The sequence below is a fragment of the Oncorhynchus gorbuscha genome, linkage group LG13, assembly GCF_021184085.1.
Source record: "Oncorhynchus gorbuscha isolate QuinsamMale2020 ecotype Even-year linkage group LG13, OgorEven_v1.0, whole genome shotgun sequence".
Lineage (NCBI taxonomy): Eukaryota > Metazoa > Chordata > Actinopteri > Salmoniformes > Salmonidae > Oncorhynchus > Oncorhynchus gorbuscha.
The window spans coordinates 20,911,338-20,934,585 of NC_060185.1; the positions used below are offsets into that span (position 1 = coordinate 20,911,338).

Genomic DNA, 23,248 nt, shown 5'->3' on the forward strand with positions numbered 1-23,248 from the left:
GTCTCTCATTTATTTAAGTGTTTCCTTTATTTTGGCACTTACCTGTACATACCCATCTCTGTATTAGAGGTCGACCAATTATTCGGAATGGCCGATTTAATTAGGGCCGATTTCAAGTATTCATAACAATGGGAAATTGGTATTTTTGGACGCCGATTTTTGCCTATTTTATTATTGTCAGCTCAGGGGACCCAATCTTACAGGTAACAAGTCCAACGCAATAACGACCTGCCTCTCTCTCGTTGCACTCTTACCTTGGCTTACGCGAATGCAGTTGCTAGCTACCAATAAACTTATCTTATAAAAAACAATAAATCATTATTTAAATAAACCTTTTATTTAACCAGGTAGGCTAGTTGAGAACAAGTTCTCAATTAACACTGGGGTGATAAATGATAAGATGGTCATGTACAGGTAGAGATATTGGTGTGCAAAAGAGCAGAAAAGTAAATAAATATAAACAGTATGGGGATGAGGTAGGTAAAATTGGGTGGGCTATTTACCAATAGATTATGTACAGCTGCAGCGATCGGTTAGCTGCTAAGATAGCTGCTAAGATAGCAGATGTTTGAAGATAGCAGATGTTTGGTGAGGGAGATAAAAGTCTCCAACTTCAGCGATTTTTGCAATTCGTTCCAGTCACAGGCAGCAGAGAACTGGAACGAAAGGTGGCCAAATGAGGTGTTGGCTTTAGGGATGATCAGTGAGATACACCTGCTGGAGCGCCTGCTACGGGTGGGTGTTGCCATCGTGACCAGTGAACTGAGATAAGGCGGAGCTTTACCTAGCATGGACTTGTAGATGACCTGGAGCCAGTGGGTCTGGCGACGAATATGTAGCGAGGGCCAGCCGACTAGAGCATACAAGTCGCAGTGGTGGGTGGTATAAGGTGCTTTAGTGACAAAACGGATGGCACTGTGATAAACTGCATCCAGTTTGCTGAGTAGAGTATTGGAAGCTATTTTGTCGATGACATCGCCGAAGTCGAGGATCCGTAGGATAGTCAGTTTTACTAGGGTAAGTTTGGTGGCGTGAGTGAAGGGGCTTTGTTGCGGAATAGAAAGCCGATTCTAGATTTGATTTTAGATTGGAGATGTTTAATATGAGTCTGGAAGGAGAGTTTACAGTCTAGCCAGACACCTAGGTACTTATAGATGTCCACATATTCTAGGTCGGAACCATCCAGGGTGGTGATGCTAGTCGGGCTTGCGGGTGCAGGCAGCGAACGGTTGAAAAGCATGCATTTAGTTTTACTAGCGTTTAAGAGCAGTTGGAGGCCACGGAAGGAGTGTTGTATGGCGTTGAAGCTCGTTTGGAGGTTAGATAGCACAGTGTCCAAGGAAGGGCCGGAAGTATACAGAATGGTGTCGTCTGCGTAGAGGTGGATCAGGGAATCGCCCGCAGCAAGAGCAACATCATTGATATATACAGAGAAAAGAGTCGGCCCGAGAATTGAACCCTGTGGCACCCCCATAGAGACTGCCAGAGGACCGGACAGCATGCCCTCCGATTTGACACACTGAACTCTGTCTGCAAAGTAGTTGGTGAACCAGGCAAGGCAGTCATCAGAAAAACCGAGGCTACTGAGTCTGCCGATAAGAATATGGTGATTGACAGAGTCGAAAGCCTTGGCAAGGTCGATGAAGACTGCTGCACAGTACTGTCTTTTATCGATGGTGGTTATGATATTGTTTAGTACCTTGAGCGTGGCTGAGGTGCACCCGTGACCGGCTCGGAAACCAGATTGCACAGCGGAGAAGGTACGGTGGGATTCGAGATGGTCAGTGACCTGTTTGTTGACTTGGCTTTCAAAGACCGTAGATGGGCAGGGCAGGATGGATATAGGTCTGTAACAGTTTGGGTCCAGGGTGTCTCCCCCTTTGAAGAGGGGGATGACTGCTGCAGCTTTCCAATCCTTGGGGATCTCAGACGATATGAAAGAGGTTGAACAGGCTGGTAATAGGGGTTGCGACAATGGCGGTGGATAGAAATAGAGGGTCCAGATTGTCAAGCCCAGCTGATTTTGTCCAGGTTTTGCAGCTCTTTCAGAACATCTGCTATCTGGATTTGGGTAAAGGAGAACCTGGAGAGGCTTGGGCGAGTAGCTGCGGGGGGGGGGGGGAGTTGGCCGAGGTTGGAGTAGCCAGAAGGAAGGCATGGCCAGCCGTTGAGAAATGCTTGTTGAGGTTTTCGATAATCATGGATTTATCGGTGGTGACCGTGTTACCAAGCCTCAGTGCAGTGGGCAGCTGGGAGGAGGTGCTCTTGTTCTCCATGGACTTCAGTGTCCCAGAACTTCTTGGAGTTGGAGCTACAGGATGCAAATTTCTGCCTGAAGAAGCTGGCCTTTGCTTTCCTGACTGACTGCGTGTATTGGTTCCTGACTTCCCTGAACAGTTGCATATCGCGGGGACTATTCGGTGCTATTGGATTCCGCCACAGGATGTTTTTGTGCTGGTCGAGGGCAGTCAGGTCTGGAGTGAACCAAGGGCTATATCTGCTGTTAGTTCTGCATTTTTTTGAACGGAGCATGCTTATCTAAAATAGTGAGTGAGAAGTTACTTTTAAAGAATGACCAGGCATCCTCAACTGACGGGATGAGGTCAATGTCCTTCCAGGATACCCGGGCCAGGTCGATTAGAAAGGCCTGCTCACAGAAGTGTTTTAGGGAGCGCTTGACATTTGACTGTGGATTCGTAGCGGATACAGGCAATGAGGCAGTGATCGCTGAGATCCTGGTTGAAGACCGTGGAGGTGTATTTGGAGGGCCAGTTGGTCAGGATGACGTCTATGAGGGTGCCCTTGTTTACAGATTTAGGGTTGTACCTGGTGGGTTCCTTGATGATTTGTGTGAGATTGAGGGCATCTAGCTTAGATTGTAGGACTGCCGAGGTGTTAAGCATATCCCAGTTTAGGTCACCTAACAGAACAAACTCTAAAGCTAGATGGGGGGGCGATCAATTCACAAATGGTGTCCAGGGCACAGCTGGGAGCTGAGGGGGGTCGGTAGCAGGCGGCAACAGTGAGAGACTTATTTCTGGAGAGAGTAATTTTTAAAATGAGTAGTTCGAACTATTTGGGTATGGACCTGGAAAGTATGACACTACTTTGCAGGCTATCTCTGCAGTAGACTGCAACTCCTCCCCCTTTGGCAGTTCTATCTTGACGGAAAATGTTATAGTTCGGTATGGAAATCTCAGAATTTTTGGTGGCCTTCCTGAGCCAGGATTCAGACACGGCAAGGACATCAGGGTTAGCAGAGTGTGCTAAAGCAGTGAGTAAAACAAACTTAGGGAGGAGGCTTCTGATGTTGACATGCATGAAACCAAGGCTTTTTCGATCACAGAAGTCAACAAATGAGGGTGCCTGGGGACATGCAGGGCCTGGGTTTACCTCCACATCACCCGCGGAACAGAGGAGGAGTACTATGAGGGTGCGGCTAAAGGCTATCAACTGGTCGCCTGGAGCGTTGGGGACAAAGAATAAAAGGAGCAGATTTCTGGGCATGGTAGAATATATTCAGGGCATAATGTGCAGACGGGTATGGTGGGGTGCGGGTACAGCGGAGGTCAGCCCAGGCACTGGGTGATGATAAGAGGTTGCATCTCTGGACATGATAGTTGTAATGGGTGAGGTCACCGCATGTGTGGGAGGTGGGACAAAGGAGGTATCAGGGGTATGAAGAGTGGAACTAGGGGCTCCATTGTAAACTAAAACAATGATAACTAACCTGAACAACAGTATACAAGGCATATTGACATTTGAGAGAGACATACAGCGAGGCATACAGTAATCACAGGTGTTGAATGGGAGAGCTAGCTAAAACAGTAGGTGAGACAACAACCGCTAATCAGCTAGCAGAACAACAGCAGGTAAAATGGCGTTGACTTGGCAGAGAGGGTCGGATTAACTACACACAGAGCCTGAGTGCGGCCGACAAATAAGACATAAACAAACAGAATGGAGTACCGTTAATAATGGATAGTCCAGCAGGCATCAGCTATGTAGCCAAGTGATCAGTATCTAGGGGGCAGCGGTGGATGGGACAGGGAAGCTAGACTTGCGAGTATTATCCAGGCTAAAAAAAACTGGCTGGCTGTGCAGAAGGTAAAAGCCGCTAGCAGTGGCTAACAATGACTAAATAGCTAGTTAGCTGGTTAGCTTCTGGAGGTTCTTGAATGTGTTCTAAAAATTTAAAAAAATTATAGCTATTCCGTATCACATCGGGTGAGGCAGGTTACCTGCCTCACCCGAGGCAGGAAGGAAGGAAGGTATAATCTAATTAAAAATCGAAAAGAGATTGAAAGTAAATATGGGTCCAGTGAGTGGTTGGGCTGGCTGCGGCGATTCAGACAGTTAGCAGGCCTGTGCTAACAAGCTAACAGTTATTAGGCCGGGGCTAAACAAGCTAGCAGTTAGCAGGCCGAATTAGCAAGCAAGCATATAGTAAGGGCTAGAAAGTTAGCCTTTGGGGGACGTCGCGATGGGGTTAAGTCTAATAATCACTAGTTAACTACACATTATTGATGATATTCTTTCCCTTGCTCTGCATGGGTAACGCTGCTTCGATGGTGGCTGTTGTCGTTGTGTTGCTGGTTCTAGCCCAGGTAGGAGCGAGGAGCGGGACGGAAGCTAAACTGTTACACTGGCAATACTAAAGTGCCTATAAGAACATCCAATAGTCAAAGGTTAATGAAATACAAATGGTATAGAGGGAAATAGTCCTATAATTCCAATAATAACTACAACCTAAAACTTCTTACTTGGGAATATTGAAGACTCATGTTAAAAGGAACCACCAGCTTTCATATGGTCTCATGTTCTTGAGCAAGGAACTTAAACGTTAGCTTTCTTACATAGCACATATTGCACTTTTACTTTCTTCTCTTTTACTTTATTCGTTTTTGCGTTATTTAAACCAAATTGAACATGTTTCATTATTTATTTGAGGCTAAATTGAATATATTGATGTATTATATTAAGTTAACATAAGTGTTCATTCAGTATTGTTGTAATTGTCATTATTACATGACTTAAATGTAAATGTAATTACAAACTTTAAATAAAAAATAAAAAAAATTGTCCGATTTTTTTTTTTAAACGGCATCTGCTTTTTTGGCCCTCCAATAATCGGTATTGGTATCGGCGTTGAAAAGTCATAATCGGTCGACCTCTACTCTGTATGTGTTCATAGTATGACAACCGCTAGCTACATAGAGTGCATTCGAAAAGTATTCAGACCCCTTGAGGTTTTCCACATTTTGTTACGTTACAGCCTTTTTCTAAAATGGATTAAATTATATTTTAGATTAGTTTTTAGATATTTGTATTAAAATTGTATAAAAAATTGTATTGTATTAAAAATTAGGAACAGAACTACCTTCTTTACATAAATATTCAGACCCTTTGCTCTGAGACTTGAAATTGAGCTCAGGTGAATCCTGTTTCCATTGATCATTCTTGAGCTGTTTCTACAACTTGATTGTAGATTCAATGGATTGGACATGATTTGGGAAGGCACACCACTGTCTATTAAGGTCTCACAGTTGACAGTGCATGTCAGAGCAAAAACCAAGCTATAAGGTTGAAGGCATTGCCTGTCATTATGGGGCATTGTGTTTTGAAGATTGATGAATAAAGAAAATCACACATTTTACAATAAGGCTGTAATGTAACAAAATGTGGAAAAATTGAAGGGGTCTGAATTATTTTTGAATGCTCATACTGCTGATGGTTTATGGGTGACGTGGAGTAGCTATGTAGATGGATCGCTACAGTGTTCCCATTAGTGATTGAAGAATGTGGTGAATGGGGGTGATATGACAAATAAATAAGCACTTTAGTTAGATTTATTTAATCATTCTTTAAAGCAAGGTCATCAATTGAGAACCTGTTTTTATGGTGGTGAGTGGTGGTGAGTGAGTGACTTGTGATAATTATAAATGAGTTAATGGGTGAACAAACTACACACTGTATTTCCAGGTAGCACCATTTCTCTCCATGCATTTGTAGCCCTCTACCTCTGGGACTGGGAGACTAGCTGTTAAGAGTGTTGGACTAGTAACCGAAAGGTTGCTGGTTTGAATCCCCCGACCGACTAGGTGAAAGATCTGTTGATGTGCCCTTGAGCAAGGCACTTAACGCTAATTGCTACTCTTAAGTCGCTCTGGATAAGAGTGTCTGCTAAATGACTAAAATGTAATAGCAGACAGTCTAATTGAATAAAATCCTGATTTTTCTAACCTGTCTGAGCTGTGGGATAAGATGGAATCATGGGGATATAATTTGGAGCCCCCCCCTCCCTACCTCTCCTCTACCCTCCCATTTCTAGTCCACTCCCTGGTGTTGTGTTGAATATTCATCAATCCCCGAAAGTTTTCTATAATAGTTTCTCTCTGGGAAAAGCTTTTGTTGTTGATCGAAGCGGGAGAGCTGCTTATCGACAAGCAAGAGGCCAATCCACTTCTTCACTTCCATGATAAGCTCCTACATTGTTTTTCTCTGGCAAGGAGAGAACATGCAGTAGCCTTAATTGCAGTCTGTAGAGTTAGTGGGATCTCTATCTGAAGGTCTATCGGAAGGTTCCTTCCTGAAGGTTGGCAGGGTGATGGGGTGAGTTTCACTTATGAACAGACGACCATTAATCATACCTTTTTGTGTGGGGGTGTGTGTGTGGATGTGTGCATGCATGCGTGTGTGTGCGTGCACCTGTGTGTATCCATTCCTTCCTCTCTAGGTCGTTGAGGGATACCAAGGTGTAAACATCACCCTGGCAGTTGAATCCCTGTCATTCGCCAACACCTCCATGGTGCCAGCCCTGGTCCCTCTACCCACCATGGTGCCCTCTGAGCCCTGGGCACTGGACCTGCGTCTTTACATGCTCTTCTTCCTGCCCTTCCTCATCCTGCTGGTGTTCATGAAGGACCTGAAGAACATGGCCGTCCTGTCGTTGCTGGCCAACGTCTGCATGGCCGTCAGCGTCATCATCATCTTCCAGTACATCACGACGGTAAGCATGTTGTTTACACTGTTGTTGTTTACACTGTTGTGGCCGTCAGCGTCATCATCTTCCAGTACATCACGACGGTAAGCATGTTGTTTACACTGTTGTTGTTTACACTGTTGTTGTTTACACTGTTGTTGTTTACACTGTTGTTGTGGCTGTCAGGGTCATCATCCTCTTCCAGTACATCACGACGGTAAGCATGTTGTTTACACTGTTGTTGTTTACACTTTTGATGGTGACCCTGACAGCCACAACCTCTTCCAGTACATCACGACGGTAAGCATGTTGTTTTTATGGCCATCAGCATCATCATCTTCCAGTCTCATGACGGTATGTGGAGTAAGTCAGTGGGAAACGGTTATCCATGTTTAACACTACTTTCGTACAGTTTGTTTATGTGGTAGTCACGCTCCACCTGAGCAACGGTTCTCCACCTGGGCACTTAAAATCTGTGATTCAAATGTGTGTGTGGGGAGATGATGTATTCTTCTTTGGACTTTTTTTCTCCATTACCTTATCGCGGAAGTCTGTGCGAGACACCATACCCCCAGCTGTTCTAGACTGTGTTTACACTGTTGTGGTGACGCGCCCCATTGTGTTGGCTTTGATATTGACCTGAAGCCAGTCTTCAGTGTACCTCAGACAGAGACATGGTTAAAAATAATGTAGCTAGGGCCTCCCGAGTGGTGCAGTGGTCTAAGGCATTGCAGTGCTTGAGGCATCACTACAGACCCGGGTACGATGTGTCACAACCGGCAGTGACCGGGAGTCCCAGAGGGCGGCGCACAATTGGCCCAGCATCGTTAGGGGAGGGTTTGGCCGGGGGGCTTTACATGGCTCATCACGCTCTAGCGACACTTTGTGGCGGGCCGGGCCCCTGCAGGCTGACTTCAGTCGTCAGTTGAACGGTGTTTCCTCCGACACATTAGTGCAGCTGGCTTCCGGGTTATGCGGGCGGGTGTTAAGAAGTGTGGTTTGGCGGGTCATGTTTCGGGAGGACCCATGACTCGACCTTCGCCTCTCCCGAGCCCGTTGGGGAGTTGCAGCGATGAGATAAGATCGTAATCATGGAAAAATGGTGTAGCTTATGTAACTGAATGCCTGTAGGTTGTCTTTGCCAATTACCAATTGGCTGTGAACAATCTGGGGTGTGTGTGTGTGTGAGCTACCATATGTGTGTGTGGGAACTGGGAAGTAGCTGTCTGTGTAAAATATTGAATCTCCCTGTGGTCTGCATATGTCCACTGTGGAAGATCATACCCCTTGTCTGTACTGTCTGCTTCTGTGAAACGTGAGACTCCCTTGTATCCACTACGTCCCCTGTGTACTGCTGAGCGATTTAAAAACACAAACCAAAGAATGTAAACAACTAATTTACAGTTTTTTGTTGTTGTGAGCTCGATGTGCAGTTTCTGTAGAGAGTCTACCGGTCTAAAGTTTTAGAACAACTCCATTTTTCCCGTTTTTATTGAAATTCACACAGTTTAATGTCTTAATGTACTCTTAAATGAAAGAATAGAACAAGTAAACAATTGGAGATAAAAAATAAATCATGGAATGCTTTTGTTCAACAAAATGTACTCAACATTTTTGACTCATCAAAGGGAGCCAGCTTGGGCAGACATATCAGCCGAACTGACTCGCGCCAGTCTTTTTACAATGGAAATCAAATATTGTTCGGAAAGTTCTTCCTAACACTGTTGCAAAAGTTCCCACAAAGTGTTGTAGGTTGCTTTGCTTTCACCCTTCTGCCCAGTTCATCCCAAACCAGCTCAATGGGGTTTGTCTGGAGACTGTGCTGGCCATTCCATGATTTGAAGCCTACCGTCTTATTTTCTTCGAAGGTAGTTCTGACATACCTCTAGGCTATGTTTTGGGTCATTATCTTGCTTTAGGATAAACCCTTGACCAATACACCAGAGGGTATTGCATGGCGCTGCAAAATGCGGTGGTAGCCATTTTGGTTCAGGGTGTCACTCACTCTGTGCAAGTCGCCGACTCTGGATCCAGTAAAAGAGCCCGAGACATCCTCCTCCGTGTTTGATGGTTGGTGTCACACACTGAAGAACCATCCTTGTACCTACTCGATGGTGTTCAAAAACCCTGCGTGATGAACCAAAGATTTCACATTTTGATTCATAAGACTTAAGACACAAGTCTTCTGTAGTCCACTGGTGGTGCTTCATGGCCCAGGCAAGCCTCTCTTATTTTGCCATTTTAGCAATGGCTTTCTTACTGCCACTCGACCTGTCAAACCTGCAGCTTGTTAAAACTTTAGACCGGTAGTCTCTTTCACGCAGGGTGAAACTGAGACTCGTTTACTTCGACCAGTATTAAGTTGTGCTTGAAGCTGTTGCCCTGTGAGCCGGCTATCACGCAAGCTGTTGACACTCAGAAACTTGTCTTCTGATTCTGTTTTGGCTTTAGGTCTGTCAGACCTCTTCCTGTCAGAGTTCCCTCCAGGTTCCAAGTGCCTTTTGATGATGTAGGAAACTGTACTCACTGACACCATGGCTTTCTTTGCAATTTCTCTAAAGGAAAGACCTACACTTTTAAGGGTTATTATGGTCTGTCTGGCTTCCTTTGTTAATTGCTTTTTTCTTGCCATTATGATAGCAATGTACTACTTATTGCAGTACAATAGTGTCCAAATAATGCTTAAGAGGGTGTAGTAACAGTCTGTTCCAACACTGCTTTAATACAGACAGAGTAATCAACACCTGTAGGAATTGTTAGCACCAACTTTCAAGGCTTAATTTACTTCCATTGCTGCAGAACAGCTGTAAGTTGTTAACCCATTATTTGTTCCCTGAAAAAATAGCTTTTTTTTTTACAACTCTGAAATGTACATTATTTTTCAGTTGTTGGTAAACTTTTTTTTAAACCTCTGGCTGTCTATCGCTTACATTTGAACCATTTCAGGTTATTCACTGGACTTTACATTTAACCCACATTTTTGCAGTTTTTATTGTTCTAAAACTTTAGGCCGGTAATGTAAATCAGATCAAGCCTGAACCGTGTGATGTAGTACAGAGTTGTCGTTCCAGCAGGCCAATATTTTACATAGAATACCAGTCAAAAATTAGGGACACCCACACATTCATTTTTATTTATTTTTAACAATATTCTACATTGTAGAATAATATTGAAGACATCAAAACTATGAAATAAAACATTTGGAATCATGTAGTAACCAAAAAAGTTTTAAACAAATCAAATATATATTTTAGTTTCTTCAAAGTAGCCACCCTTTGCCTTGATGACAGGTTTACCCACTCTTTGCATTCTCTCAACCAGCTTCACCTGGAATTCTTTTCCAACAGTTCCCACATACAGTTGAAGTCAGAAGTTTACATACACCTTAGTCCAATACATGTAAACTCAGTTTTTCACAATTCCTGACATTTAATCCTAGTAAATATTCCCTGTCTTATGTCTGTTAGGATCACCATTTTATTTTAAGAATGTGAAATGTCAGAATAATAGTAGAAATGATTTATTTCAGATTTTATTTCTTTCATCACATTCCCAGTGGGTCAGAAGTTTACATACACTCAATTAGTAGCTTTGCCTTTAAATTATTTAACTTGGGTCAAACGTTTTGGGGAGCCTTCCACAAGCGTCCCACAAAAAGTTGGTTGAATTTTGGCCCATTCCTCTTAACAGAGTCAGGTTTGTAGGTCTCCTTGCTCGCACACGCTTTTTCAGTTCTGCCCACAATTTCTTTTCGTGGATTGAGGTCAGGGCTTTGATGGCCACTCCAATACCTTGACTTTGATGTCCTTAACTTTGGGATAGGTGGGACGGTAGCCTCCCACTTGGCCAACATCCAGTGAAAATGCAGAGTGCCAAATTCAAATAAATTACTATAAAAATGTAACTTTCATGAAATCACACTTGCAATACAGCAAATTAAAGCTGCACTTCTTGTTAATCCAGCCAACGTGTCAGATTTCAAAAAGGCTTTACGGCGAAAGCGAACAATGCTATTATCTGAGGACAGCGCCCCAGCAAACAAACACAGACAATCATATTTCAACCCGCCAGGCTCGACACACAACGCAGAAATAAAGATATAATTCATGCCTTACCTTTGACGAGCTTCTTCTCATAGCACTCCAATATGTCCCATAAACATCACAAATGGTAATTTTGTTCGATTAATTCCGTCTATATATATATATATATATATAATCTATCCAAAATATCAATTTATTTGGCGCGTTAGATCCAGAAAAACACCGGTTCCAACTCGCGCAACACGACTACAAAATATCTCATAAATTGCATGTAATCTTTGTCCAAACATTTCAAACAACTTTCCTAATACAACTTTAGGTATTTTTTTACGTAAATAATCGATTCAATTTTACACGGGATAAACTGCGTTCAATACCGGAGGAAAACAAAGTGTAGCAGGCTTTCAGGTCACGCGCCTCTAACAAAGAGTACACTTTTCTTTACCCTCGTTCTGAACAGTGCTTTTTCTTCATTTCTCAAAGGAAAAACCTCAACCAATTTCTGACTGATATCCAGTGGAAGCGATAGGAACTGCAAGCAAGTCCCTTAGAAATCTGGATTCCCAATGAAAACCCATTGAAAAGAGTGATCTCAACATTTTTTGTTTTGTTTGTCCTTGGGGTTTCGCCTGCCAAATAAGTTATGTTGTACTTGCAAACATCATTCAAACAGTTTTAGAAACTTCAGTGTTTTCTATCCAAATCTACTAATAGATGCATATCTTAGCTTCTGGGCCTGAGTAGCAGGCAGTTTTACTTTGGACACACTTTTCATCGGGACGTGAATATACTGCGCCCTTTCCCAAAGAAGTTAAGTGAAGTAATCTGTCTACAAACAGTTGGTGGAAAAATTACTTGTGTCATGCACAAAGTAGATGTCCTGACCGACTTGCCAAAATTATAGTTTGTTAACAAGACATTTGTGGAGTGGTTGAAAAATGAGTTTTAATAACTCCAACCAAAGAGTATGTAAACTTCTGACTTCAACTGTATGCTGAGCACTGCTTTTGTTGGCTGCTTTTCTTTCAATCTGCAGTACAACTCATCCCAAACCATCACAATTGGGTTCAGGTTGGTGAATGTGGAGTCAAGGTCATCTGATGCAGCACTCCATCACTTTCCTTCTTCGTCAAATAGCCCTTACACAGTCTGGAGGTGTTGGGTCATTGTCCTGCTGATAAACAAATGATAGTCCTGCTAAGTGCAAACCAGATGGGGTGGCATATCACTGCAGAATGCAGTGAGAATACAACGTGTGTGTAAAGCTGTCGTCAATGCAAAGGATGAATACTTTGAAGAATCGCATATCATTTTGATTGAACACTTTTTTTGGGTTACTAATTGATTCTGTATGTGTTATAACATAGGTTTGATGTCTTCACTATTATTCAACAATGTAGAAAATGGTAGAAGTAAAGAAAAACCCTGGAAGGTGTAGGTGTGTCAACCTTTGAGTGGTACTGTAGTTTAGCGCAGATATCGTGGTAATTAATGACCATAATCCATTGCATGTCCGCTTAAACTTGTCCAGTCTGTGCGGTGCAGACACGGAAACTGAGGGAAGAGAACCCCGTGACGGAGAGGGATAGAAAGAAGTTGCTTTGCGTATCTGAAAATACATGAACCTATGTCAAAAGTACACCCTGAAAAAATGATGATAAAAATAAATACTCTACCATTCAAAAGTTTGGGGTCACTTAGAAGTTTTGTGTTCATTAAAATAACATCAAATTGATCAGAAATACAGTGTAGACATTGTTAATGATGTAAATGACTATTGTAGCTGGAAATGGCAGATTTGTTTAATGGAATATCTACATAGGCGTACAGAGGCCCTGTGTTCCAATGGCACGTTGTGTTAGCTAATCCAAGTTTATCATTTTAAAAGGCTAATTGATCATTAGAAAGCCCTTTTGCAATTATGTTAGCACAGCTGAAAACTGTTGTGCTGCCTTTCAAGAAGCAATACAACTGGTCCTTAGACTAGTTGAGTATCTGGAGCATCAGCATTTGTGGGTTCGATTACAGGCTCAAAATGGCCAGAAACAAATAACTTTCTTCTGTTCTGAGAAATGAAGGCTATTCCATGCGAGAAATTGCCAAGAAACTGAAGATCTCGTACAACGCTGTGTACTACTCCCTTCACAGAACAGCACAAACTGTCTCTAACCAGAATAGAAAGAGGAGTGGGAGGCCCCGGTGCACAACTGAGAAAGAGGACAAGTACATTACTGTCCAGTTTAAGAAATGGACTCCTCACAAGTCCTCAACTGTCAGCTTCATTAAATAGTACTCGCAAAACACTAGTCTCAAGGTCAACGGTGAAGAAGCAACTCCGGGATGCTGGCATTCTGGCAGAATTCCTCTGTCCGGTGTCTGTGTTCTTTTGCCCATCTTAATCTCTTCATTTTATTGGTAGTCTGAGATATGGCTTTTTCTTTGCCACTCTGCCTTGAAGGCCAGCATCCTGGAGTCGCCTGTTCACTCCCCCTTCCCCCCCAAACTACCACCTGCGGCTATGACTACCATCTTGGGACTTTTATTAATTGTTTTATTTAGTCTTACAACGTTCAACCCACACAGTGCATTTAATGTGTAATAACTGTGATTGTTTTAATAGAATGAACCAAAACCGAACCGATTTCAAAAAGCATGCTCAGCACTACAAAGCTTGTCTACTTGGACTGTTCCCAAGGTCATTCTAAGAATACAATTAGGCATTTTGGAGCAGATTGACATCAGCTGTAAGTGTTCCTGACGTGTCGTGTAATCCAGCGTTGATTGCTGTTTTAGATTTCCCACAGAAGGTTGTGCCAGCCAGGGTTGTGTATCTGCGAGTGTGTGTGGCACAGCTCATCCCTCAGCTGTGTGGGTGGGTGGCTGGGCAGTGTTCCGGGCAGTGGTCTAGGTGCCCTTGTGAACAGCCCTCATCAATCACCAACTGAATTATGTTTTAAATAGATTCATTAGGACCCCTGTCTGTCGCTGGGCGTCTCTGTGTGACGTGGTAGACGACACGCGTCCATAGGAGAACACAACACTGCATCCCTAATTCCCCTTTAGGTCACCTAGCCGTCAACCCATTAACCTAACTCCATTTATCCTCACTCTCTTTCTGTTCTGTCTCTTAGTCTCTGCCTAATGTGTCATGGACTCTCTTACTGTCCTTTCCTTCATTCCTTCCACTCTGGCATTGGGATTCTTCTTTGTCTCTGTTCCCTCTCGCTGTCTCACTCGGTTTTATCTGTGAGTCAGGGGAAATCTTGCCCTCTCTTCACTGTGTCTCTGAGCCAGTGTCTCTTGTGTCCTTGGCAGTGATGAGAAAGTTGATTCTGTTCTATAGGCCCTTATGGGAGTAGCTCCTCTGACAGACTGTCGTTGTCCCTCTTTTCCTAAACGCCTGCTTCTGTCTGCTGTCGCCCCTCTCTGACAGGATTTTGGGGACCTTCATCGTCTCCCTCTCACTTCCCCCTTGGGCAAGTTCCCCTTCTTCTTCGGAACAGCCATCTTTGCCTTCGAAGGCATCGGAGTGGTAAGTACTCTTCAACAGGTGTTATGAAACACCTGATTGGTTCCGGCACATATGTGACCAGCTCTGGATTGGATGATGATTGGGGACCATGGGCCACGGCTGCAGTTTTAAAAGCCTTTAACACTGCATGGCTAAGAGAAGGAAACATACAGGAACTCAAATCCTTCTGTTTACCTGATTTAGAATTCCTCACAATCAAATGTAGACCGCATTATCTTCCAAGAGAATTCTCTTCGATTATAATCACAGCCGTATATATCCCCCCCCAAGCAGACACATCGATGGCTCTGAACGAACTTTATTTAACTCTTTGCAAACTGGAAACTATTTATCCGGAGGCTGCATTCATTGTAGCTGGGGATTTTAACAAAGCTAATCTGAAAACAAGACTCCCTAAATTTTATCAGCATATCGATTGCGCAACCAGGGGTGGTAAAACCTTGGATCATTGTTACTCTAACTTCCGCGACGCATATAAGGCCCTGCCCCGCCCCCCTTTCGGAAAAGCTGACCACGACTCCATTTTGTTGATCCCTGCCTACAGACAGAAACTTAAACAAGAGGCTCCCACGCTGAGGTCTGTCCAACGCTGGTCAGACCATGCTTACTCTACACTCCAAGACTGCTTCCATCACGTGGACTGGGACATGTTTCGTATTGCGTCAGATGAAAATATTGACGAATACGCTGATTCGGTGTGCGAGTTAATTAGAACGTGCGTCGAAGATGTCGTTCCCATAGCAACGATAAAAACATTCCCAAACCAGAAACCGTGGATTGATGGCAGCATTCGTGTGAAACTGAAAGCGCGAACTACTGCTTTTAATCAGGGCAAGGTGTCTGGTAACATGTCCGAATAGAAACAATGCAGCTATTCCCTCCGCAAGGCTATTAAACAAGCTAAGCGTCAGTATAGAGACAAAGTGGAATCTCAATTCAACGGCTCAGACACAAGAGGCATGTGGTAGGGTCTACAGTCAATCACGGACTACAAGAAGAAACCCAGCCCAGTCACGGACCAGGATGTCTTGCTCCCAGGCAGACTAAATAACTTTTTTGCCCGTTTTGAGGACAATACAGTGCCACTGACACGGCCTGCAACGAAAACATGCGGTCTCTCCTTCACTGCAGCCGATGTGAGTAAGACATTTAAACGTGTTAACCCTCGCAAGGCTGCAGGCCCAGACGGCATCCCCAGCCGCGCCCTCAGAGCATGCGCAGACCAGCTGGCCGGTGTGTTTACGGACATATTCAATCAATCCCTACACCAGTCTGCTGTTCCCACATGCTTCAAGAGGGCCACCATTGTTCCTGTTCCCAAGAAAGCTAAGGTAACTGAGCTAAACGACTACCGCCCCGTAGCACTCACTTCCGTCATCATGAAGTGCTTTGAGAGACTAGTCAAGGACCATATCACCTCCACCCTACCTGACACCCTAGACCCACTCCAATTTGCTTACCGCCCAAATAGGTCCACAGACGATGCAATCTCAACCACACTGCACACTGCCCTAACCCACCTGGACAAGAGGAATACCTATGTGAGAATGCTGTTCATCGACTACAGCTCGGCATTCAACACCATAGTACCCTCCAAGCTCGTCATCAAGCTCGAGACCCTGGGTCTCGACCCCGCCCTGTGCAACTGGGTACTGGACTTCCTGACGGGCCGCCCCCAGGTGGTGAGGGTAGGCAACAACCTCTCCTCCCCGCTGATCCTCAACACGGGGGCCGCACAAGGGTGCGTTCTGAGCCCTCTCCTGTACTCCCTGTTCACCCACGACTGCGTGGCCACGCACTCCTCCAATTCAATCATCAAGTTTGCGGACGACACAACAGTGGTAGGCTTGATTACCAACAACGACGAGACGGCCTACAGGGAGGAGGTGAGGGCCCTCGGAGTGTGGTGTCAGGAAAATAACCTCACACTCAACGTCAACAAAACTAAGGAGATGATTGTGGACTTCAGGAAACAGCAGAGGGAACACCCCCCTATCCACATCGATGGAACAGTAGTGGAGAAGGTAGCAAGTTTTAAGTTCCTCGGCATACACATCACAGACAAACTGAATTGGTCCACTCACACTGACAGCGTCGTGAAGAAGGCGCAGCAGCGCCTCTTCAACCTCAGGAGGCTGAAGAAATTTGGCTTGTCACCAAAAGCACTAACAAACTTCTACAGATGCACAATCGAGAGCATCCTGGCGGGCTGTATCGCGGCCTGGTACGGCAACTGCTCCGCCCTCAACCGTAAGGCTCTCCAGAGGGTAGTGAGGTCTGCACAACGCATCACCGGGGGCAAACTACCTGCCCTCCAGGACACCTACACCACCCGATGTTACAGGAAGGCCATAAAGATCATCAAGGACATCAACCACCCGAACCACTGCCTGTTCACCCCGCTATCATCCAGAAGGCGAGGTCAGTACAGGTGCATCAAAGCTGGGACAGAGAGACTGAAAAACAGCTTCTATCTCAAGGCCATCAGACTGTTAAACAGCCACCACTAACATTGAGTGGCTGCTGCCAACACACTGTCATTGACACTGACTCAACTCATGCCACTTTAATAATGGGAATTGATGGGAAATGATGTAAATATATCACTAGCCACTTTAAACAATGCTACCTTATATAATGTTACTTACCCTACATTATTCATCTCATATGCATATGTATATACTGTACTCTACATCATCGACTGCATCCTTATGTAATACATGTATCACTAGTCACTTTAACTATGCCACTTTGTTTACTTTGTCTACATACTCATCTCATATGTATATACTGTACTCGATACCATCTATTGTATGCTGCTCTGTACCATCACTCATTCATATATCCTTATGTACATATTCCTTATCCCCTTACACTGTGTATAAGACAGTAGTTTTGGAATTGTTAGTTAGATTACTTGTTGGTTATCACTGCATTGTCGGAACTAGAAGCACAAGCATTTCGCTACACTCGCATTAACATCTGCTAACCATGTGTATGTGACAAATAAAATTTGATTTGATGTTCAAGCCAAGGAGAGTATTAGTGTTAATGTCATATAATTGATCCAGGGTGAATAGTGAGGATGGTGAGATCACATACTCATCTTACCCTCAGCGTGGTCGTTTAACAAGAGGATGCATCCAGTTTTCAAGGGAAATGAAAAGAGAGCCTGACTTCTTCTTTTGGATGTCAACAAGTCGACACCACTCCATCTTTACTCCTCCACATTTACTGGATTGGATGAACAGTGTGAAAGTGAACCTCCCACCGGCATTTTATTTTTTTTCTCATCAGGACCAGAAAGAAAAACGCTGCTCAGGTGTGCCTGCTAAGTTAGGTTAACAGCTAGGTTAAATGCTGACCTCAGATGAGAGGGTTGAAGAATGGAAAAGTTCAATGATAACTCCTGGTGAGAGGGTTAAACTGGGCTAATCAGAGGAAGCTAACGCTAACCTTCAGCTGGAGCTGGGGATTCAGATGGGGCTGGGGATTCAGTGGGGCTGGGGATGGGGATTCAGCTGGAGCTGGGGATTCAGCTGGAGCTGGGGATCCAGCTGGGGATGGGGATTCAGATGGGGATGGGGATTCAGCTGGGGATGGGCATTCAGCTGGGGATGGGGATTCGATGGGGATGGGGATTCGATGGGGATGGGGATTCGATGGGGATGGGGATTCGATGGGGATGGGGATTCAGACTGGGATGGGGATTCAGACTGGGATGGGGATTCAGACGGGGATGGGGATTCAGACGGGGATGGGGGTTCAGATGGGGATGGGGATTCAGTGGGGATGGGGATTCAGCTGGAGCTGTTGATTTGATGGGGATGGGGATTCGGATGGGGATGGGGATTCAGCTGGGGATGGGGATTCAGCTGGGGATGGGGATTCAGCTGGGGATGGGGATTCAGCTGGGGATGGGGATTCAGCTGGGGATGGGGATTCAATGGGGATTCAGTGGGGATGGGGAGTCGATGGGGATTCAGACGGGGATGGGGATTCAGATGGGGATTCAGACGGGGATGGGGATTCAGATGGGGATGGGGATTCAGATGGGGATGGGGATTCAGCTGGAGCTGTTGATTTGATGGGGATGGGGCTTCAGTTGGAGCTGGGGATTCAGTGGCGATAGGGATTCAGCTGGAGCTGGTGATTTGATGGGGATTCAGATGGGGCTGGGGATTCCGCTGGAGCTGGGGATTCCGCTGGGGATTCAGATGCGGATGGGGATTCAGTGGGGATGGGGATTCAGCTGGAGCTGGGGTTTCGGATGGGGATTCAGATGGGGCTGGGGATTCAGATGGGGCTGGGGATTCAGTGGGGCTGGGGATGGGGGTTCAGATGCGGATGGGGATTCAGCTGGAGCTGGGAATTCAGATGGGGATGGGGATTCAGCTGGGGATGGGGAGTCGATGGGGATTCAGACGGATGGGGATTCAGACGGATGGGGATTCAGACGGATGGGGATTCAGACGGATGGGGATTCAGACGGGGATGGGGATTCAGTTGGGATGGGGATTCAGCTGGAGCAGTTGATTTGATGGGGATTCAGTTGGAGCTGGGGATTTAGTGGCGATGGGGGTTCAGCTGGAGCTGGTGATTTGATGGGGATTCAGATGGGGCTGGGGATTCAGCTGGAGCTGGGGATTCAGATGCGGATAGGGATTCAGTGGGGATGGGGATTCAGCTGGAGCTGGTGATTTGATGGGGATGGGGATTCGATGGATTCAGTGGGGATGGGGATTCAGTGGGGATGGGGATTCAGTGGGGATGGGGATGGGGATTCTGATGGGGATTCAGTGGGGATGGGGATTCAGCTGGAGCTGGGGATTCTGATGGGGATTGGGATGGGGATTCGGATGGGGATGGGATTTCAGTGGGGATGGGGATTCAGCTGGAGCTGGTGATTTGATGGGGATGGTGTCCTGCAACAAGGATAAGTGTATGTATGTGTGCGCCCGCCATGGGCATGATGATGTATGAGGTGGTACCACGGTGTATTGACAGAGGGGCAGAGGAATACTCCCTGACCACCGCTAACCCATTAATCAGCCAACCGGTGGGCACAGGGTGATGGCTGACACGTCACCGCGACAAACCGACGGACAGAGACGACAGCCAGGCCACTCCGGATCAGCACATCTCCCTAGAGAGGGAGGAAGGAGAGAAGAGTACAAAATAAGAGAGAGGTTACGGAGAGAATTGCTGACGCTGCTCAGATAGGATAGATGACCAGGAAGGAAGAATGAATGATAGCAGATAAAGTAAAGAAATAATTGAAGTAGTTAGTCCTCCTCCAGCTATCCCGTTCCACTCTCTTTGAGTGCCTTCTCTCTCTCCTCTCTCTCCTCTCTCTCTTGGAGTGATCCACGACCATATGGGTTCTCTCAGTCACCCTGACAGGGTAATTATCCGCCTGGGGATGTGATCTTCACACCATTCCCATGGTATAAGCAATGGGGAAGGGAGAGAGCCGACCTGAAACGGGTGTCACTGGGCCAATTGGTAATAACTGATTGGCCAGCGCTGCTGCCAGTAAAAACGTATCTAACAGAGGGAAGGGGTGGCAGGGTAGCCTAGTGGTTAGAGCATTGGACTAGTAACCGAAAGGTTGCAAGTTCAAATCCCCGAGCTGACAAGGTACAAAATCTGTCGTTCTGCCCTTGAACAGGCAGTTAACCCACTGTTCCTAGGCCGTCATTGAAAATAAGAATTTGTTCTTAACTGACTTGCCTAGTAAAATAAAGGTAAAAAAAAATGTGGAAGACACATTTCGATTGAATGTGTTCAGTTGTGCAACTGACTTAGGTGTCCCCTTTCCCACATCTCCAGTAGGTACTTGACTTCTGTTAGCTCGGACTATGTTTTTATTTTTTATTTTTTTTAAACCTTTATTTAACTAGGCAAGTCAGTTAAGAACAAATTCTTAGTTTCAATGACGGCCTAGGAACAGTGGGTTAACTGCCTGTTCAGGGGCAGAACAACAAATTTGTACCTTGTCAGCTCGGGGGTTTGAACTTGCAACCTTCCGGTTACTAGTCCAACGCTCTAACCACTAGGCTACGCTGCTGCCGCCTAGCACTAAAAACTGGGCCAAAGTGCTTTGGTGTGCTTCTCAGTTACTGACACACCATTATCTGTACATTCTCCACCTGTCTCTCCAGCACAGAGTTCATAAAACAGAGAACTAGTGTAGCTCCCTGCAGATACTCTTGGCGCTAATGCTAATTGTGTTGGCTAGGCCAGGTAAAGCACATTTTTAGGTGTTTTGGCTTTGGGCTTCAGGGTTTAATGGAAGGTTATTAAGGTGGGTTGCGGGTTTCTTTCCAAACAATCATCTAAACCCCCTTTAATCCTCACCTTGTCAGAAGATATAGCTCCCTCCTCTCTCAAGGATAAACTAAGACTGTAAGTAAGTATTTTAAGACGGTAGATTAGCGCAAGGCTGTGTGCTGTACCTTTGGATGCCTCTGTTTTTGATTCCAGGGAGTTTATAGGTAGTGTTTGGTTCCAGGGAGTTTCTAGGTAGTGTTTGGTTCCAGGGAGTTTATAGGTAGTGTTTGGTTCCAGGGAGTTTCTAGGTAGTGTTTGGTTCCAGGGAGTTTCTAGGTAGTGTTTGGTTCCAGGGAGTTTCTAGGTAGTGTTTGGTTCCAGGGAGTTTCTAGGTAGTGTTTGGTTCCAGGGAGTTTCTAGGTAGTGTTTGGTTCCAGTCTTTGGCCTCTCACGCTTCCATCAAGTCCAGGACTTGGATACATCCAGCCGATGGATACAGGCCATGGGTGAAAGTCTTTGGTGAATTTGTTAAAGTTGTTAAAGTTTTCTCCTCTGGGTCCGGGGAGAGGGGGAGAGCGGAAAAGCCCCAAAATGTAGTCCGGCGCAGAACAATTGTTGTAATCTTTTTTTAAAGAGAGACCGCTACTCGTGGCTGTTGAGACAGGCTCCGTGGTTCTCTTGGCAGGTTATTTGTATACTGTGTAGATGGGCTGTTTTGTGCAGAGAGAGATTTCCATGACTTTGATCTCTCCACTTTCCCTGGGCTTTGCTTTTTACTTGAACGGAGAAGGCGTTGCTGCTTATTTGTGTCTTCACGCCACAGTAGATCCAATGTGCACCCAGAGATCCGTTGCCAGTGATCTTCTCCTCTAATTTACATAATAGTGCTCTGGGTTCCGTTTAATTCAGAGAGCCATTCTAGACAGAGAGAAGGAGAGAGAGAGACATTTTAAACTACATCTGTTAAAGGATATATATTTTTTAACCAAATTAAAATGTTTGTTATAAGGGTCTCGACACTTTTTTTGTTGGTGTGTAATTTCACTTGGTTTTGAGAAACTTACCCCAACTTGTGATACACTTCCTTGTTGCTAGTTCTGCAATATGGGGGCCACAGATTAACATGAACAAAGGCTGCAAAAACACCCAAATAATTACTTTTCAAAACTGCAAAGCTATAAGTATAGTAATGCAGATCTTTGTAGATTTTGTACACTAAATTTTAATTCCAAACTTTATCCGCAACGTTATATTCCATTGTGTTGCCCCTGGAGCGATACCTCTCTGTACAGCTGGATAGGGAACATCGCTGTAGTCGTTGCAGATAACGTTCGAAATGGCACAATGACCTTCAGGTTTAGAAATGCAGATCTGGTTTTCATGATCTTACTTTTCTCTCTTTCTTGTTCTCTCCCACCCTCTATCTCTCCCCCTCTATCTCTCCCCCCTCTATCTCTCCCCCCTCTATCTCTCCCCCTCTATCTCTCCCCCCTCTATCTCTCCCCCCTCTATCTCTCCCACCCTCTATCTCTCCCGCCTCCATTCCCCTCTTTCCCCCTTTACTAACAGAAATACTGACCTAGTAAGTGCAACAGGCAAAAACGTTTTCCCCTTGTTCTTGTGTCTTAATCTGTTTTCCAGAGCTCCCTTTCTCCTCCGTGGCTCACCTAATTTCTTTGTCTTTAATGGCAGGTCTAATATTTTCCTAAGGCCTGCCAGACACACTTCTTTGGAACTAAAATTCTGAGGCTGAAGCTTAAGCTGGCCAGCCTGATCGATTGAAATTCCAGAATGAGAAATGTAGCAGAGGACATAAATATTGCAATTAGGGATGGGGATTCGGCTCCAACCTCAAACCAGGGTTTTATTGGGCTAGGGGTTTCTTAAAGGGTCTCTCGGGTGTGGAGGCTGACTGTTATGTAATGCTAATACATACATACACTGCTTGGCTCCTCTACCCAGCGCTGCCTGCTTCTCTGCGAAGGAGGTGAGCTCTGCAGAGGGCTGATTGAGCCTTGCTCACTGTAGGTTTCTGTATAAATAGACTTCATCTAATACCCTTGGCCTGGGTGGTAGAGTAATAAAGGAAATATATATATATATATATATCATTTTTTTTTGCCGAAAAATATATGGGGGATATTCATTGCCTTAACACTAAATTGCCATCAATTAACCTTTAATTAACCTTTAATTGATGATGAATTAGTTGGATAGGTCAATGAAGGAGAACTGTTGTGACTACAGGCAGAGAGAGAGAGGCTGTTCTTTAGCGTTATGTGACTGCATATTAGCCGCTTGAGTGCTAAGGAAATGGCGAGCGAGAGAGCGTGTCTAACCAAAGGGGAGAGGGGGCTGATGAACGACTTTCAACCTCACTGTTGTGTCGGACGAAAGAAATTACTTCTCACTTTGATA

General features: G+C 45.1%; 1 protein-coding gene across 8 annotated transcripts in view; it reads left to right on the forward strand.

The window, feature by feature from the left end:
* LOC123992575 (proton-coupled amino acid transporter 4-like) overlaps positions 1–23,248 on the forward strand; it is a 290,293-nt gene that overhangs the window by 20,496 nt on the left and 246,549 nt on the right. For all 8 annotated transcript variants that reach the window (XM_046293810.1, XM_046293812.1, XM_046293811.1 and 5 more), the window contains exons 8-9: positions 6,737–7,009; positions 14,459–14,557. In XM_046293810.1, coding sequence (XP_046149766.1) covers positions 6,737–7,009; positions 14,459–14,557 — 372 coding nt within the window. The remainder of the gene's footprint in view (positions 1–6,736; positions 7,010–14,458; positions 14,558–23,248) is intronic.